The sequence below is a fragment of the Argopecten irradians genome, chromosome 7 (genome assembly GCF_041381155.1).
Source record: "Argopecten irradians isolate NY chromosome 7, Ai_NY, whole genome shotgun sequence".
Classification (NCBI taxonomy): Eukaryota; Metazoa; Mollusca; class Bivalvia; order Pectinida; family Pectinidae; genus Argopecten; species Argopecten irradians.
Genome location: NC_091140.1, coordinates 12,005,877 through 12,025,563, shown reverse-complemented (window position 1 = coordinate 12,025,563; position 19,687 = coordinate 12,005,877). Strand labels below are relative to the sequence as shown.

General features: G+C 34.1%; 1 protein-coding gene across 2 annotated transcripts; it reads right to left on the bottom strand.

Annotated features, from left to right (window-relative positions):
* Positions 1–2,204: 2,204 nt before the first annotated feature.
* LOC138327568 (uncharacterized) lies at positions 2,205–18,722 on the bottom strand. Of its 2 annotated transcripts, none has more exons than XM_069273757.1 (3): positions 18,646–18,722; positions 17,734–17,801; positions 2,205–3,726 (listed from the first exon to the last, which is right to left on the bottom strand). In XM_069273757.1, exon 3 carries the CDS (start codon positions 3,660–3,662, stop codon positions 3,138–3,140), a length of 525 nt encoding a protein of 174 aa, XP_069129858.1. In that variant the 5' UTR covers positions 3,663–3,726; positions 17,734–17,801; positions 18,646–18,722; the 3' UTR covers positions 2,205–3,137. The 2 variants fall into 2 exon arrangements, with proteins under 2 accessions (XP_069129858.1, XP_069129857.1); XM_069273756.1 differs by lacking the exon at positions 18,646–18,722 and adding an exon at positions 17,881–18,108.
* Positions 18,723–19,687: the final 965 nt, after the last annotated feature.

The window sequence follows — 19,687 nt, the reverse complement described above, 5'->3', positions numbered from 1 at the left end:
TAACCAAGCCAATTTTTAGTGATTTGTTTAATATTCTAGAGACTGGTAGCCAGTCTAATGTTCTCCATACATTGATCTCTAATCCACGACTTCCAAACCCAAAATGTCTAGTTTTGAATCAAATTAAAGTTCCTCTCATGCAAAACAACTCCATTAACCTCCTAAACTTAACTGGCAGTCCATCATGAGGGACCTAATCTCACCAAAGTAGCTTTTTGACCTACACTATTTATTTGATTTTGATACGGAGACGAGCTTGGCTAGTCGTGAATATTATCAGGTAAAACAAAATATAGTTTTTATTTATTAATTTCCAATACTTTTACAATGTATATACTGTCACTTTCACACGAGTTTTACAAAAAACCATACACATAAGCCTCCAAAGTTACTGACCAGTACATTCCAATCATCCCTCGAATATTGGAATTTCACGACCTTAATACACATACTAAGGCAAAATGATGTGCATGCATGAGCTTATGTGCTTACAATGGCAGCTACGCGCCTGTAACCACCACCACCTCCACCACCATCCTCCTCCTCCTCCTCATCATCATCAGCATCATAGATTTCCGGATACCTTCTTGTTCTCCGATAAATCTGCATTTAAATGTTAATTTAGCTGCTGCTGTTTATCCATCAAATGCAAATGTACTTTTAGCATTACACATATTTATCAATATAGATAGACTGAAGGTAATTGTCACTACTGTAAACTAACTGTCATTTGCGTGCAATTTACATTCGCGAATTCTGTAACCCTAGCACATTCGCGAATTCTGTAACCAAAGCACTTTCGAGAATTCTGTAACCCCATCATATTCGCGAATTCTGTAACCCAAGCACATTCGCGAATTTTGTAACTCAAGTACATTCGTGAATTCTGTAGCCCAAGCACTTTCGCGAATTCTGTAACCCAAGCACATTCGCGAATTCTGTAACCCAAGCACTTTCGCGAATTCTGTAACCCAAGCACATTCGCGAATTCTGTAACCAAAGCAGAATCGCGAATTCAGTAACCCAAGCACAATCGCGAAAGTTTATCTCCGTGAATGAATATCTATATCTGGCATATTGATGGTAATTTTTCATTAAAATATTATTTAATCTGCGAATGTTAATCTTCGCGAATTTGTTTTGAAATGGAAATCTTGAAATTAGAAAGAAGGTTTACACAATATCTGAATTAACATTTCTTTGTTGAATTATATATTGAAAAACTGTTAATCCTCCTCTCTATTCTGATCACAATGCATGTTTATTTTTTCATCAGAAATGTTTCAAGACTCTTCTAACCAAGGGTTATTGAATAATAAGGCACGTATATGAGAGTCTCTTAACTTTTTGGAAAATATATTTAGGTTTATACCTACATTATAGTTCCTGCAAGACAAATGTTGTATGCATTTTTATTCATTAGTTGAACTGTAAATATTATGTATAAGGTGGTTGGAAATCCTAAACTCTACAAAACATCTTCATATGAATAGTGGAAATAATATCCATTATCAAGCACACATCTCTCAAATCAATTCTGGTTATACACTAAAGAGTTATCTACCTTCACTTGTGAACATATTAGTTATTTAGTAGGTCAGATATAATGTCACATAAAGATACTAACAACGAAGATGATGTTATATTATAAGGTAAGAAGCTGGGTTTTCTGTTTACAGTTCTCCGGATCCATGTTACTTTTTATACTTATATTATTCCCCAACCACCGTTTTATAGACGCGAATAAGTTCTAAGTCTAGGAAATCGTAAAAAATGTTATGGGGCAACATAAAAAAATTGAAAATCGACAAAGATGGTAATACAGAAAAAAAACCTTTTTCGTCTGCAGTATGCAACTCTTTGATATTTGTATGTCTCCATTTAAATTATTAGTTCTTCAAAGAATTCCAATGATTTCAACACACATGATAAACAAATAAAGAGAGATGAGATCCCCTTGTCGACATCCATGGCCTACAATGAAATAAAATAAAACCATTTTGAAGAACCCAAAGCTTTGCGTCATTATACAAAAACAATAAATTAAATATATAGTTAATAAACTGACTTGCAAGGTCCAAAATTAAAAAAAAATGTAGGAATTTTAATGAGAACTTCCGTATTTCAAACGTCCTCTCGAAATCGATATACCTTATACTTTTGTGTATGAAATACTATGTAGCAAAGATGACAAACGCTTGATACAAGTTTTATAATGAATTTAATTACTTTAACTCATTTTGGATTTCCAAGTAGGTTCTACCAATTTGTCGAGGATTAACTGTGATTGCTATTTTGCTAAACATGTCAAAACAACCGAGATATTATTTTCATACATTTCTTAACTTGAAATTTAAAAATTTTCCTGCAGCCAGAGTTGTTTCCTTTTAAACCTAATTTCCAATACTTGAGCATCAGTGTGAAATAATTTCCAGATGAATTGATGCTCATGTTAGTTAAAAATGGAGTAAAATAAAGGTATTAATGAAAATAAAGATAATCACCTGTACAGTTCATTACTGTAAATAAACTTATTTTCGAGTGTTCATGTTACACGACTTATTATGGCGATTTAATAAGTAATCTATACCCACCCATTATGAGTTCTCAACATTTCGTCGGAGGAAACAAATCGCGCGCGAGAATAAGTTTCTTTACAATAAATAATCAATAAAAAATGTAAAGTGTACCAAATTTTCATACTGCAGTCTAATTAAAAGTGTACAACATGTTAAGTACAAAAATATATGAGTAATACTTAGATTAAACAGCTACACTAACGATATATGACCAAGTATAGATATGAGTAAAGATGCTTTCTTAGCACACAAACCGCTAAAACGTTTTACTTCGATTAATACCAAAACAAGTATTTCGAGCACATTATATTAGTTAAGTACATTATCACAATTAGATTAATATCAAACATTCCAATAATAATTAAATCTTTTTGTAACAATCATTCCCTTGTCCTAACAAATATGTTGTCATCTCATCATATTCTTCAGGTCGCGTCTCATTGAACAACGTAATTGTTTCATGTAAATTCTCTGGAAATTGATTGAAAACCGTTATAAGATGACCCAGTTATGTGGATTATTTATGTGACATACTCCCACCCTGTCTGTAGTGGGTAACTAGGAGGATACTCCATGTGAGGTAGACACCAGTTTACTTCCTGCCACTATATGTCTGTCGTTTCCTGCTACCCACTCTCGACACTTGTCGACGGGGTTTGGATCGCTGGTCAGAAGGTCTGCTGATCTTTGACCTTTAACCTCACGTGCTGAGGATGGTTCTGTATTGATTACGTCCCTTGTTTGGGTAGTTAATTTAACTTTTGTTTCTCTAGGAGAGTCTGTAAATGTAATTTGTTTTCTTGTCTTTCCAGATTTACGCGGAGACTTCTTTGAAATCTGGACACGTTTGCCCCCTGAGTATTTCTGCTCATTGTCACCAGCGGAATTATCATCCGAGTCTACATTATAGTTCCCTCGAGTGTCATCGTCCATTTGCTTTAGTACTAGCCTGGCTTCTGGTGAAAGCCCTTCGGAAAATTTCGTCTTTTGTCGTCTATCCAACAGTTGTCGGATTTCGAATAGAGAATCACTTGACAATATGAATCCACGGAGAATCCTGTCATTAAACTGACTCCTCGACATGTTTATCACTCGTGACTCCTCGTGCTAATTATCACGTGTCAGATCTTATACCCATCGCGGTGTTCTGAAAGTAGATACAAACATGTTTTCATCATTAATAGCAAATCCAATATGTTCCATCTCTTAATCACAGAGGGCCAACTCAATGAAAATGGATGTTGTCATTCATTTTTGTATTTAGTGGATGGTCTGATGAGTATATATGACAGTCATGTGATTTTATTTTTAATACGAGATTTGAAAAATTATTAAAAAATCGGGATATTTACTATAAAACAGAGAAAGGGACGACAGTCACCATATTTGATTTTTTACCCCCACCTCGATTAAAGTTAATTTTTTCACAATAGTATACCTTTTCCCCTAGAGTCATAGTCACGCATCAGTCCTCCGATAATCCATAATCACACACAAACCATGCAAAAGCATATAAACGATGTCTATATAGTCAAACGCAATATTTTAATCCAAAATTACCGGCGCTTTCTGACTTGTGACATCGAAAGCAACGTTCTAGTGAAGAGCGATTAGAGTGGCTTCCCCTGCAATGTCATTCAATGGGTTTAGTCCACAGGGACCTGGCACGAAAATTTTTAACCAATAGTATACATATATATATTATAGTATCAAGGGTATGAACTCGGCGGTCGAGAAAAACGGACCTATTTTTTTAAAACCATGATTATTTTAATAAATGGGTTCTATACAACATTGACGGATATCTTACCTTAAAGAGAAATAATTTATCTTTCCATTGAGTGCTTGATGAACAAAATTGGCCAAGTATTGACGAAGTTATGGCTTGATGAATCGGGAAATTTACGAAAAATATGCTAGGTAGACATTTCCCTGTCCGGTCAAAATGTCGTCTCGGCTCTAATGGGCACCTAAAAACCAAGCCAAAACCACAAAATCTACGCCTGTGGTGGTAAACAGTACCCATAACTTTTTTCATCCACAATCTCCTTTGGAGGTGTCATGACCCGTACTTTGTAGAAACTCCATTTAAACATCGTGTAGCTCACATACTTTAACCGTCACCGCCATGTTCATTTTTCTCTCGGAACGCTTCTCGACTTTACATATCGTGACTACATTATGCAAATTATGTAATGTTGTGTTTGTAGGTAAACTCGAGAAGCGTTCCGAAAAACAAATGAACATGGCGGTGACGGTTAAAGTAAGTGAGCTACACGATGTTTAAATGGAGTTTCTACAAAGTACGGGTCATGACACCTCCAAAGGAGATTGTGGATGAACACAGTTATGGGTACTGTTTACCACCACAAGCGTAGATTTTGTGGTTTTGGCTTGGTTTTTTAGGTGCCCATTAGAGCCGAGACGACATTTCGACCGGACAGGGAAATGTCTACCTAGCATATTTTTCGTAAATTTCCCGATTCATCAAGCCATAACTTCGTCAATACTTGGCCAATTTTGTTCATCAAGCACTCAATGGAAAGATGAATTATTTCTCTTTAAGATAAGATATCCGTCAATACTGTATATAACCCATTTATTAAAATAATCATGGTTTTAAAAAAATAGGTCCGTTTTTCTCGTCCGCCGAGTTCATACCCTTGATACTATAATATATATATATATCTATATATACTGTTAGTTTAAAAAAAACCGTGCCAGGTCCCTGTGGTTTAGTCAGAGGTATTGACTCTAGGAAAAAGGGTATACTATTGTGAAAAAATTAACTTTAATCCACGTGGGGGTAAAAAACCCAATATGGCGACTGTCGTCCCTTTCTCTGTTTTATAGTAGGTATCCCGAAAATCATGAAATTACACCGTCGTGAAAAATGCGTTATACTTAAAAACGCAAAATGAAGTCGCCGTAAAATAAGGTTGCAAGAAGACAAAACGATAACAAACTTAATGTTTTGAAGCAAATAGATGCAGATTTAAGCCGCTAATTAACGTGCCTCAATTTCTTCTTTACGTGTTTTATTTTTCATATTTTCGCCTAGTAAACACAAGACACAGAAGTTGTCAATTTTCAAGACGAAAAAACGATGTGGCACAAAGCAGTCCTTGTACTAATATGATGTGTCTATGTGCAAACGTTATTTGGATTTGAAATCAGTTATATATTCTTATAACGGAGATATTATTTCTCATATCCTATATAAAAAGTAGAGGTAGAATTAAATAATGACAGAGGGTGTATAACAGCGGTATAAAATTATATGGACCTTAGCAAATGTCCTTAATTGATAAATATTTATATATATATATTATCGATAATAAAATATCTGCTAAGTAACTTCACATGATATACAGGTGACATCTTTTATACTTAAATGTTAATTCAATCTTGATGATAAAATTAGTAATTCAAGTTTGTTTCGGGAAAAATATAATAATTTATATTTAAAAAGTATTATTTTGATTGCTTTTAGAGCTAGTTCAGTAGTTGTAAATCATAAGCAAATAGTTGTATTCATAGCTGAACCGTAACGGCCGTAAAATTACTCCAATTGACGCTCTTTTTGGGCGAAGTTAATTAAGAACGGTACATGGTATTAAAGTCAATCACGCGGAATGTTTATATTACCTAATGGGTTAGACTGTACTTGATACCCTATATATAATCCGATTACAGATGTCATCCACTGCTGTTCACCCGTGTAGAGTACTTGTAAAACGAGTTGATACCTTATTAGGTTTCAGGAGGTATTAGCTGACTACACTCACCATGTCAAACATTATCAAAAGTTAAATGAAAAGTTAATTTTCATAACACGGGTCGTCTTATGATTTCTAGCGTCCTCCTAATTACCGCGCGCGAGTTGATTATCACTACATCATGTGGCAAAACAGCGGAATTATTCTTCATTGGAAAAAAATCACAAAAAAATTTGCATTTGTGTAGTGTTGTAACTTCATCTTAGGCCATCTATATATATATGCTGATATTGTAATTGTAAAACACTATATTGTTTGTTTTCCTTTCCGGAATGTAGTCAGCCATTACCTGATGATATGGTTAAAAAGGTACACACACTATGTAACTGATGATAGAGTCACTGAGTAACTGATGATATGGTCACATAGGTACACACACTATGTAACTGATGATAGTCACATAGATACACACACTATGTAACTGATGATATAGTCACATAGGTACACACACTATGTAACTGATGATATAGTCACATAGGTACACACACTATGTAACTGATGATATAGTCACATAGGTACACACACTATGTAACTGATGATATAGTCACATAGGTACACACACTATGTAACTGATGATATAGTCACATAGGTACACACACTATGTAACTGATAATATAGTCACATAGGTACACACACTATGTAACTGATGATATAGTCACATAGGTACACACACATTGTAACTGATGATATAGTCACATAGGTACACACACTATGTAACTGATGATATGGTCACATAGGTACACACACTATGTAACTGATGATATAGTCACATAGGTACACACACTATGTAACTGATGATATAGTCACATAGGTACACACACTATATAACTGATGATATAGTCACATAGGTACACACACTATGTAACTGATGATATAGTCACATAGGTACACACACTATGTAACTGATGATATAGTCACATAGGTACACACACTATGTAACTGATGATATAGTCACATAGGTACACACACATTGTAACTGATGATATAGTCACATAGGTACACACACTATGTAACTGATGATATAGTCACATAGGTACACACACTATGTAACTGATGATAGTCACATAGGTACACACACTATGTAACTGATGATATAGTCACATTGGTACACACACATTGTAGCTGATGATATAGTCACATTGGTACACACACATTGTAACTGATGATATAGTCACATAGTACACACACAATTGTAGCTGATGATAGTCAGTACACACACATTGTAACTGATGATATAGTCACATAGGTACACACACATTGTAACTGATGATATAGTCACATAGGTACACACACTATGTAACTGATGATATAGTCACATAGGTACACACACTATGTAACTGATGATATAGTCACATAGGTACACACACTATGTAACTGATGATATAGTCACATAGGTACACACACATTGTAACTGATGATATAGTCACATAGGTACACACACTATGTAACTGATGATATAGTCACATAGGTACACACACTATGTAACTGATGATATAGTCACATAGGTACACACACATTGTAACTGATGATATAGTCACATAGGTACACACACTATATAACTGATGATATAGTCACATAGGTACACACACTATGTAACTGATGATATAGTCACATAGGTACACACACATTGTAACTGATGATATAGTCACATAGGTACACACACATTGTAACTGATGATATAGTCACATAGGTACACACACTATGTAACTGATGATAGTCACATAGGTACACACACATTGAATGTTAGTCACATGGTACACACATTGTAACTGATGATATAGTCACATAGGTTACACACACATTGTAACTGATGATATAGTCACATAGGTACACACACTATGTAAGTGATGATATAGTCACATAGGTACACACACTATGTAACTGATGATATAGTCACATAGGTACACACACATTGTAACTGATGATATAGTCACATTGGTACACACACATTGTAACTGATGATATAGTCACATAGGTACACACACTATGTAACTGATGATATAGTCACATAGGTACACACACTATGTAACTGATGATATGTCACATAGGTACACACACTATGTAACTGATGATATAGTCACATAGGTACACACACTATGTAACTGATGATATAGTCACATAGGTACACACACTATGTAACTGATGATATAGTCACATAGGTACACACACTATGTAACTGATGATATAGTCACATAGGTACACACACTATGTAACTGATGATATAGTCACATAGGTACACACACTATTAACTGATATATCTGATGATATAGTCACATTGGTACACACACTATGTAACTGATGATATAGTCACATAGGTACACACACTATGTAACTGATGATATAGTCACATAGGTACACACACTATGTAACTGATGATATAGTCACATAGGTACACTCACTATGTAACTGATGATATGTGACATAGGTACACACACATTGTAATGATGATATAGTCACATAGGTACACACACATTGTAACTGATGATAGTCACATAGGTACACACACATTGTAACTGATGTATAGTCACATAGGTACACACACTATGTAACTGATAATATAGTCACCATAGGTACACATACTGTGTAACTGATGATATAGTCACATAGGTACACACACTATGTAATTGATAATATAGTCACATAGGTACACACACACTATGTAACTGATGATATAGTCACATAGGTACACACACTATGTAACTGATGATATAGTCACATAGGTGCACACACTATATAACTGATGATATAGTCACATTGGTACTCACACATTGTAGCTGATGATATAGTCACATTGATACGCACACTATGTAACTGATGATATAGTCACATTGGTACACACACTATATAACTGATGATATAGTCACATAGGTACACACACTATGTAACTGATGATATAGTCACATTGGTACACACACTATGTAACTGATGATATAGTCACATAGGTACACACACTATATAACTGATGATATAGTTACATTGGTACACACACACATAACTGATGATATAGTCACATAGGTACACACACTATATAACTGATGATATAGTCACATTGGTACACACACATTGTAACTGATGATATAGTCACATTGATACACACACTATGTAACTGATGATATAGTCACATTGGTACACACACTATGTAACTGATGATATAGTCACATAGGTACACACACTATGTAACTGATGATATAGTCACATAGGTACACACACTATGTAACTGATGATATAGTCACATAGGTACACACACTATATAACTGATGATATAGTCACATTGGTACACACACTATATAACTGATGATATAGTCACATAGGTACACACACATTGTACACACACATTGTAACTGATGATATAGTCACATAGGTACACACACTATGTAACTGATGATAGTCACATAGGTACACTCACTATGTAACTGATGATATAGTCACATAGGTACACACACATTGTAACTGATGATATAGTCACATAGGTACACACACTATGTAACTGATGATATAGTCACATAGTAACACATGTAAATGATGATATAGTCACATAGGTACACACACTATGTAACTGATGATATAGTCACATAGGTACACACACTATGTAACTGATGATATAGTCACATTGGTACACACACATTGTAACTGATGATATAGTCACATTGGTACACACACTATGTAACTGATGATATAGTCCATTGGTACACACACTATGTAACTGATGATATAGTCACATTATACACACACATTGTAGCTGATGATATAGTCACATTGGTACACACACTATGTAACTGATGATATAGTCACATAGGTACACACACTATGTAACTGATGATATAGTCACATAGGTACACACACTTATGATGATATGTACACACACATGTACTGATGATATAGTCACATAGGTACACACACTATGTAACTGATGATATAGTCACATTGATACACACACACATTGTAACTGATGATATAGTCACATTGGTACACACACATTGTAACTGATGATATAGTCACATAGGTACACACACACATAACTGATGATATAGTCCAAGGTACACACACATTAACTGATGATATAGTCACATAGGTACACACACTATGTAACTGATGATATAGTCACATAGGTACACACACTATGACTGATGATAGTCACATGTCACACACATGATGATGATATAGTCACATTGGTACACACACTATGTAACTGATGATATAGTCACATACACACACATTGTAGCTGATGATATAGTCACATAGGTACACACACTATGTAACTGATGATATAGTCACATAGGTACACAACTGTGTAACTGATGATATAGTCACATAGGTACACACACACATTGTAACTGATGATATAGTCACATAGGTACACACACTATGTAACTGATGATATAGTCACATAGGTACACACACATTGTAACTGATGATATAGTCACATAGGTACACACACATTGTAACTGATGATATAGTCACATAGGTACACACACATGTAACTGATGATATAGTCACATAGGTACACACACTATGTAACTGATGATATAGTCACATAGGTACACACACATGTAACTGATGATATAGTCACATAGGTACACACACTATTGTAACTGATGATATAGTCACATAGGTACACACACATTGTAACTGATGATATAGTCACATAGGTACACACACATTGTACTGATGATATAGTCACATAGGTACACACACTTGTAACTGATGATATAGTCACATAGGTACACACACACACATTGTAACTGATGATATAGTCACATAGGTACACACACATTGTAACTGATGATATAGTCACATAGGTACACACACATTGTAACTGATGATATAGTCACATAGGTACACACACTATATAACTGATGATATAGTCACATAGGTACACACACATTGTAACTGATGATATATAGTCACATAGGTACACACACTATGTAACTGATGATATATAGTCACATAGGTACACACACTATGTAACTGATGATATAGTCACATAGGTACACACACACATATGTAACTGATGATATAGTCACATAGGTACACACACTATGTAACTGATGATATAGTCACATAGGTACACACACATGTGTAACTGATGATATAGTCACATAGGTACACACACTTGTAACTGATGATATAGTCACATAGGTACACAACTTGTAACTGATGATATAGTCACATAGGTACACACACTATGTAACTGATGATATAGTCACATAGGTACACACACATTGTAACTGATGATATAGTCACATAGGTACACACACATTGTAACTGATGATATAGTCACATAGGTACACACACACATTGTAACTGATGATATAGTCACATAGGTACACACACATTGTAACTGATGATATAGTCACATAGGTACACACACTATATAACTGATGATATAGTCACATAGGTACACACACTATGTAACTGATGATATAGTCACATAGGTACACACACACTATGTAACTGATGATATAGTCACATAGGTACACACACTATGTAACTGATAATATAGTCACATAGGTACACACACTATGTAACTGATGATATAGTCACATAGGTACACACACATATGTAACTGATGATATAGTCACATAGGTACACACACTATGTAACTGATGATATAGTCACATAGGTACACACACTATGTAACTGATGATATAGTCACATAGGTACACACACTATGTAACTGATGATATAGTCACATAGGTACACACACTATGTAACTGATGATATAGTCACGTAGGTACACACACTATGTAACTGATGATATATAGTCACATAGGTACACACACTATGTAACTGATGATATAGTCACATAGGTACACACACTATGTAACTGATGATATAGTCACATAGGTACACACACATTGTAACTGATGATATAGTCACATAGGTACACACACTATGTAACTGATGATATAGTCACATAGGTACACACACTATGTAACTGATGATATAGTCACATAGGTACACACACTATATAACTGATGATATAGTCACATTGGTACACACACACTATGTAACTGATGATATAGTCACATAGGTACACACACTATGTAACTGATGATATAGTCACATAGGTACACACACTATGTAACTGATGATATAGTCACATAGGTACACACACTATGTAACTGATGATATAGTCACATAGGTACACACACTATGTAACTGATGATATAGTCACATAGGTACACACACTATGTAACTGATGATAGTCACATAGGTACACACACTATGTAACTGATGATATAGTCACATAGGTACACACACTATGTAACTGATGATATAGTCACATAGGTACACACACTATGTAACTGATGATATAGTCACATAGGTACACACACTATGTAACTGATGATAGTCACATAGGTACACACACTATGTAACTGATGATATAGTCACATAGGTACACACACTATGTAACTGATGATATAGTCACATAGGTACACACACTATGTAACTGATGATATAGTCACATAGGTACACACACTATGTAACTGATGATATAGTCACATAGGTACACACACTATGTAACTGATGATATAGTCACATAGGTACACACACTATGTAACTGATTGATATAGTCACATAGGTACACACACTATGTAACTGATGATATAGTCACATAGGTACACACACTATGTAACTGATGATATACATAGTCACACAGTAACTGATGATAGTCACACACTATGTAACTGATGATATGGTCACATAGGTACACACACTATGTAAACTGATGATATAGTCACATTGGTACACACACTATGTAACTGATGATATAGTCACATAGGTACACACACTATTAACTGATGATATAGTCACATAGGTACACACACTATATAACTGATGATATAGTCACATAGGTACACACACATTGTAACTGATGATATAGTCACATAGGTACACACACTATGTAACTGATGATATAGTCACATAGGTACACACACTATGTAACTGATGATATAGTCACATAGGTACACACACATTGTAACTGATGATATAGTCACATAGGTACACACACTATGTAACTGATGATATAGTCACATAGGTACACACACATTATGTAACTGATGATATAGTCACATAGGTACACACACTATGTAACTGATGATGATATAGTCACATAGGTACACACACTATGTAACTGATGATATAGTCACATAGGTACACACACTATGTAACTGATGATATAGTCACATAGGTACACACACTATGTAACTGATGATATAGTCACATAGGTACACACACTATGTAACTGATGATAGTCACATAGGTACACACACTATGTAACTGATGATATAGTCACATAGGTACACACACTATGTAACTGATGATATAGTCACATAGGTACACACACTATGTAACTGATGATATAGTCACATAGGTACACACACTATGTAACTGATGATATAGTCACATAGGTACACACACATTGTAACTGATGATATAGTCACATAGGTACACACACTATGTAACTGATGATATAGTCACATAGGTACACACACTATGTAACTGATGATATAGTCACATAGGTACACACACTATGTAACTGATGATATAGTCACATTGATACACACACTATGTAACTGATGATATAGTCACATTGGTACACACACTATGTAACTGATGATATAGTCACATTGGTACACACACATTGTAACTGATGATATAGTCACATTGATACACACACTATGTAACTGATGATATAGTCACATAGGTACACACACTATGTAACTGATGATATAGTCACATAGGTACACACACATTGTAACTGATGATATAGTCACATAGGTACACACACACACTATGTAACTGATGTATAGTCACATAGGTACACACACATTGTAACTGATGATATAGTCACATAGGTACACACACATTGTAACTGATGATATAGTCACATAGGTACACACACATTGTAACTGATGATATAGTCACATAGGTACACACACATTGTAACTGATGATATAGTCACATAGGTACACACACATTGTAACTGATGATATAGTCACATAGGTACACACACTATGTAACTGATGATATAGTCACATAGGTACACACACATTGTAACTGATGATATAGTCACATAGGTACACACACATTGTAACTGATGATATAGTCACATAGGTACACACACATTGTAACTGATGATATAGTCACATAGGTACACACACTATGTAACTGATGATATAGTCACATAGGTACACACACTATGTAACTGATGATATGGTCACATAGGTACACACTATGTAACTGATGATATAGTCACATAGGTACACACACATTATAACTGAAGGATTGAGCCTTTTTAGAGACGAAAAATTTCATAACTAATTTAATATCTGGTGTTGGTGGAAAATATAGCCCTTCAACACCTTGACAATAAGGCCAGTGTATTGTTATTGGTGTTTAAATGAACTTTAATGAGTAAGAAATATGCACATTAACACTTAATTATTTTGTAACACATCCAATCAAACTAAACACAGAATACAATAAGAGGCTACCTATCAAATTATGAAACATATATCTGAGGCACAAGACGAAATGAAACTCGAGGGAAAATGTTGTCTCCTTTAGATTGGAGCAAAAGCAGATGTTACCATTACACTTCTACAGTGTTCTGGTCAGTTACAAAACAAGGAGGCCTAATTTATAGTTTGGATTTTCACCACTTCAGGTGTAAGTATAAACTTAACTTCACGTTCAGGTGTCTAGTAGAAGTCAAAAGCTTTGTAAATATTGACTGCCAAAAATCCCGGCGCCCTAGTATTTAAATTCCGCATAATATGAATGGGAAAACACGAATTTATAATTAGTTGAGATACATGTAACCCTGTTTCTCAAATGTGGTCCCTAAAGCTTGTTAAGTGTACTCGCTTTCCACACATATAATGAAATTTAATTCGTATAAGGACTCAGAGATCTGGTTTGTGTGTACAGACCGGTATTGTAGGCGAGCACACACGATAAAGACCTCTTGTTAAGTTATGATATTCCTGCTGACAAAGTCAGCGGACTGTGAACCTTTGTAGAATTCTAATTTCATGTTTACATGAACGAAGAATTGTGAATAAAGCGTATTATATTTATACTATAATGATATAGCACGTCCGACGTTTTTAATTAATCGACCAAATACCGTTTATGAATAAGTACATGAGTATACACGAAGAGTGAAAGTTATGTTTATATGTTTGTAGATAGGTGAGTTTGTAGAGGATTAAATAATGAAGCTGTTTTTATAAGTATTCATAGAGGGAAATGACTTTTATAAATCTGTAATGAATTTAATATGAATTACGGCGATATACATTAATTCAAATTATTCTTAAAAGATTGATTTCACCAATAATTGAATTTTACAAACGAAGTAATATTGTTGAAATTCGACATAAATGGAAGATAATAAAGTAAATTGAAGATACACGCATGGGTAATAACATTACTATGTAAAACATTTTTTTGTCAAATTGAATCTTTTCCCTTGGGATAAAATGATAATGTTTATAATGTCCAAATGAATAACGCAACAATATCTATATTTTCGTTACAACACGTAATTAATCTTTCTTGTCAACACAAGCGGTGCCATGTAAATATTTACATTATCATATTCTCTCTGTTGTCTGCACTTTGCATACGAATGTATAAACAATAATTTTGATTCAATTTGAGAAACAATATCAATTTTCAATAATACATAATTTAATATGTGTGTGTATGAATGTAAAAGTCATGTTATTATGTACCTAAATAAATGTCATTCAAGTTAAACTAAATCCAAAAAAATAAATTATATAAGACAAACTTTTTAGATAACCAAATTATCCGATAAACGATAAATTCATTACACCACTCATCAATGTGACATGAACTAGTTCATAAACAACATAACAACATGACAAACCTTTTATCTTAAACAACACAATGTCATGACCACCTTTTATCTCAGAAAACACAATGTCATGACAACCTTTTATTTTAAGCAACATAACAACATGACAAACCTTTTATCTTAAACAACACAATATCATGACAACCTTTTATCTTAAACAACACAATATCACGACAAACCTTTTATTTAAAACAAAACAATGTCATGACAACCTTTTATCTTTAACATCACAATGCCATGACAACCTTTTATCTTAAACAACACAATGTCATGACAACATTTTATCTTAAACAACACAATGTCATGACAACCTATTATTTTCAACAACACAATGTCATGACAACCTTTTATTTTCAACAACACAATGTCATGACCACCTTTTATTTTAAACAACACAATGTCATGACAACCTTTTATTTTCAACAATACAATGTCATGACAACCTTTTATCTTAAACAACACAATGTCATGACAACCTTTTATTTTCAACAACACAATGTCATGACAACCTTTTATCTTAAACAACACAATGTCATGACAACCTTTTATCTTAAACAACACAATGTCATGACAACCTTTTATCTTAAACAACACAATGTCATGACAACCTTTTATTTTCAACAACACAATCTCATGACAACCTTTTATCTTCAACAACAAAATGTCATGATAACTTTTTATCTTAAACAACACAATGTCATGACAACCTTTTATCTTAAACAACACAATGTCATGACAATCTTTTATCTTAAACAACACAATATCATGGCAACCTCTTTTCTTAAACAACACAATGTTATGACAACCTTTTATCTTAAACAACACAATGCCATGACAATCTTTTATCTTAAACAACACAATATCATGGCAACCTCTTTTCTTAAACAACACAATGTCATGATAACTTTTTATCTTAAACAACACAATGCCATGACAACATATTATGTTAAACAACACAATGTCATGACAACCTTTCATCTTAAACAACACAATGCCATGACAACCTTTTATCTTAAATAACACAATATCATGACAACCTTTTATCTTAAACAACACAATGTCATGATAACTTTTTATCTTAAACAACACAATGTCATGATAGCCATTTTATCATAGACTTTGCATCTCCATGATAACTTAAGTTGATAAAAAAACGAAAGTCATCGTAAACTCCAAATAATCATCGTGATTAACACATTACCATTACAGCCGTTGTGATCAACATAATATAATGAATATGTAAAACGCTCCCTGACACAAAATTGTGCTTGTAATCTTAAATCAACTATCACCGTAAAACACCAGTACATGATTCCTACTACTAAACCATTTATATCACTTAATATCGTATGAGATTAAACTTATCAAACAATCTTTGTGGTCGTCGTGGTGATATGCCTAATTTTGTAAGCAACATTTTACTACTGAACATTCTATATAATTAATGATTATATCATATTTAATGTTCGAAGAATCATACCTTATAGATGAAGTAACCCATGCACTAGAGGTAGAAAACCCAGGTGTCCAGACGCCAGGTGAGTGCCTCTAAACGAGAAAAAAGGAAATATAAAAGTGAAGGCGCGTTACAAATCTTTAGAGAGCTGAGAGTGTTATGTGTACCTACCGAAAGTGATCTGCCTGGTGACCGAGCCAAGGACAGCGGTTAACTATCTACCTAATTCTACCCCCAAATACACTCAAGTATAAAGTACTCCTGATTCAGGAATGCCGTCCTCAAACATCTCTAAATAGCTATCATACATCCAGTGGCATAAAATACTGGCGGTGAAGGTGGAGGAGAAATTAATAGGGGCATATCTCACGAAAATATCACTTAAGGAACGCCATGCGTTAAAACGACTGGTATTCTATCACGATATCCGCAAAACAATTGTTACTTTAAACAAAATTGAATAGGCATCTGCGTGTTTATGAAATAAGTATTTGCATAGGAAAATCAGCTCTTGAACTATTTTGGTAACATAGACTAAAACATATATGATATTGAAAGATTCAACAACCGGGGTTAATACTTTAAGATTGAAGACATGAAGTTAACAAATAATTTGATAAAAACAAACCGATATGTTTGATTATCCCTTTCAAGGTGCCACAAGCATGAGACCAGTGATTCCAGAAGAGGAAGTGGTTTATGGTTGGATAGCAGATATCGAATGAGAAGATGAGATGATATGTTTTAACTATTTCGTACGACATTGTTGGCCAAAAAAAACCCCATAAACTGCAATCCCTAAACCCGGTACAAAGTAATAGGAGAATTAGGTACAGTATATGCCATACTTATGCGGAATAGTTATAGAATATAACTTGTACCAATTAGAGCAATATAACCAGACCCACGACAAAAGCCATATGAATATATACTTACCGACTGTAACAAAACAAACTTGTATGTTGTTTCATGTTGTTTAATCTGATTCTACAGCGTCTTGAGCACGACGCCTTTGTTGACAAAAGCTTTTATCAAAGAGCTTTATTGGATTGTAGACCTAAAATTACGGTTTTGTTACTAACATTATGAGGATGTCAGTCTGTGCTCAGACTGTCTGACTGGCTGGCTGTCTGCAGGTACTGGTAGATTTTTTGTGGATGTAATCTTGCTTGACACTTAAAAACTAGTGATAACTGCTTTGCCAAATATCCAGGTATGTCCTTATGCCTGTCTGTTGCAACAATTTCTAATAGATTTAATTCTATAGAAGACATGCTAATATACGGCTAACATCAATTACATGAGCTGAGGTTTAATTAAGACGTCAAACCAAGGATGAATCAAGCAGATAATTACATATATTACCCTTTATATGTATACAACATCACACCTCTTCACAAAATCACGTGTGTGTGAATTCAAAATGCAGATTTAAATCGGCGTCTACACATGTCAATAAAAGTGAAGAACTTCATTACTCTTGACGTTTTACAAAATATCAAAAGGATTAAAAAGACGAGTAAATTAATCGTAAAAAAGGAGAAAAGGCGTTGAGTTTGATTAGTTGTATTAAGACAACATGCAATGCATGCATAATCGGGTAATTATGATTTAAGATATCTAATAAACTATTACAGATAATCTGTTAACAAAGTTAAGGAGAAAATAAAAAAAAACGTATTCGATTAACAAAACATGAATACATCTACAAGGAATACTGTTTATCATTAACATAAACCTTTATTTGACTAATATTGACATTAATGGCCCAGGTCAAGGTATCGTAGGAAAGTCATTTGCCGTTCAATATGTGGGTAAAACGCTTTGGTTAATTACCTATACTACATACAAATCTGTCTATAGAGTCAATTCACATACGGTTTGGTGTAGATGTGATATTGTGTAGATATTGACGCGATATAGCGCCAGTAGTGTCATAATAATGATAAAAATAAACTTCATTTATTGAGAATGGATT

What these genes read in the sequence shown, in the direction of transcription:
- LOC138327568 (XM_069273757.1), bottom strand. Translation starts at nt 3,662, where the DNA reads ATGTCGAGGAGTCAGTTTAATGACAGGATTCTCCGTGGATTCATATTG.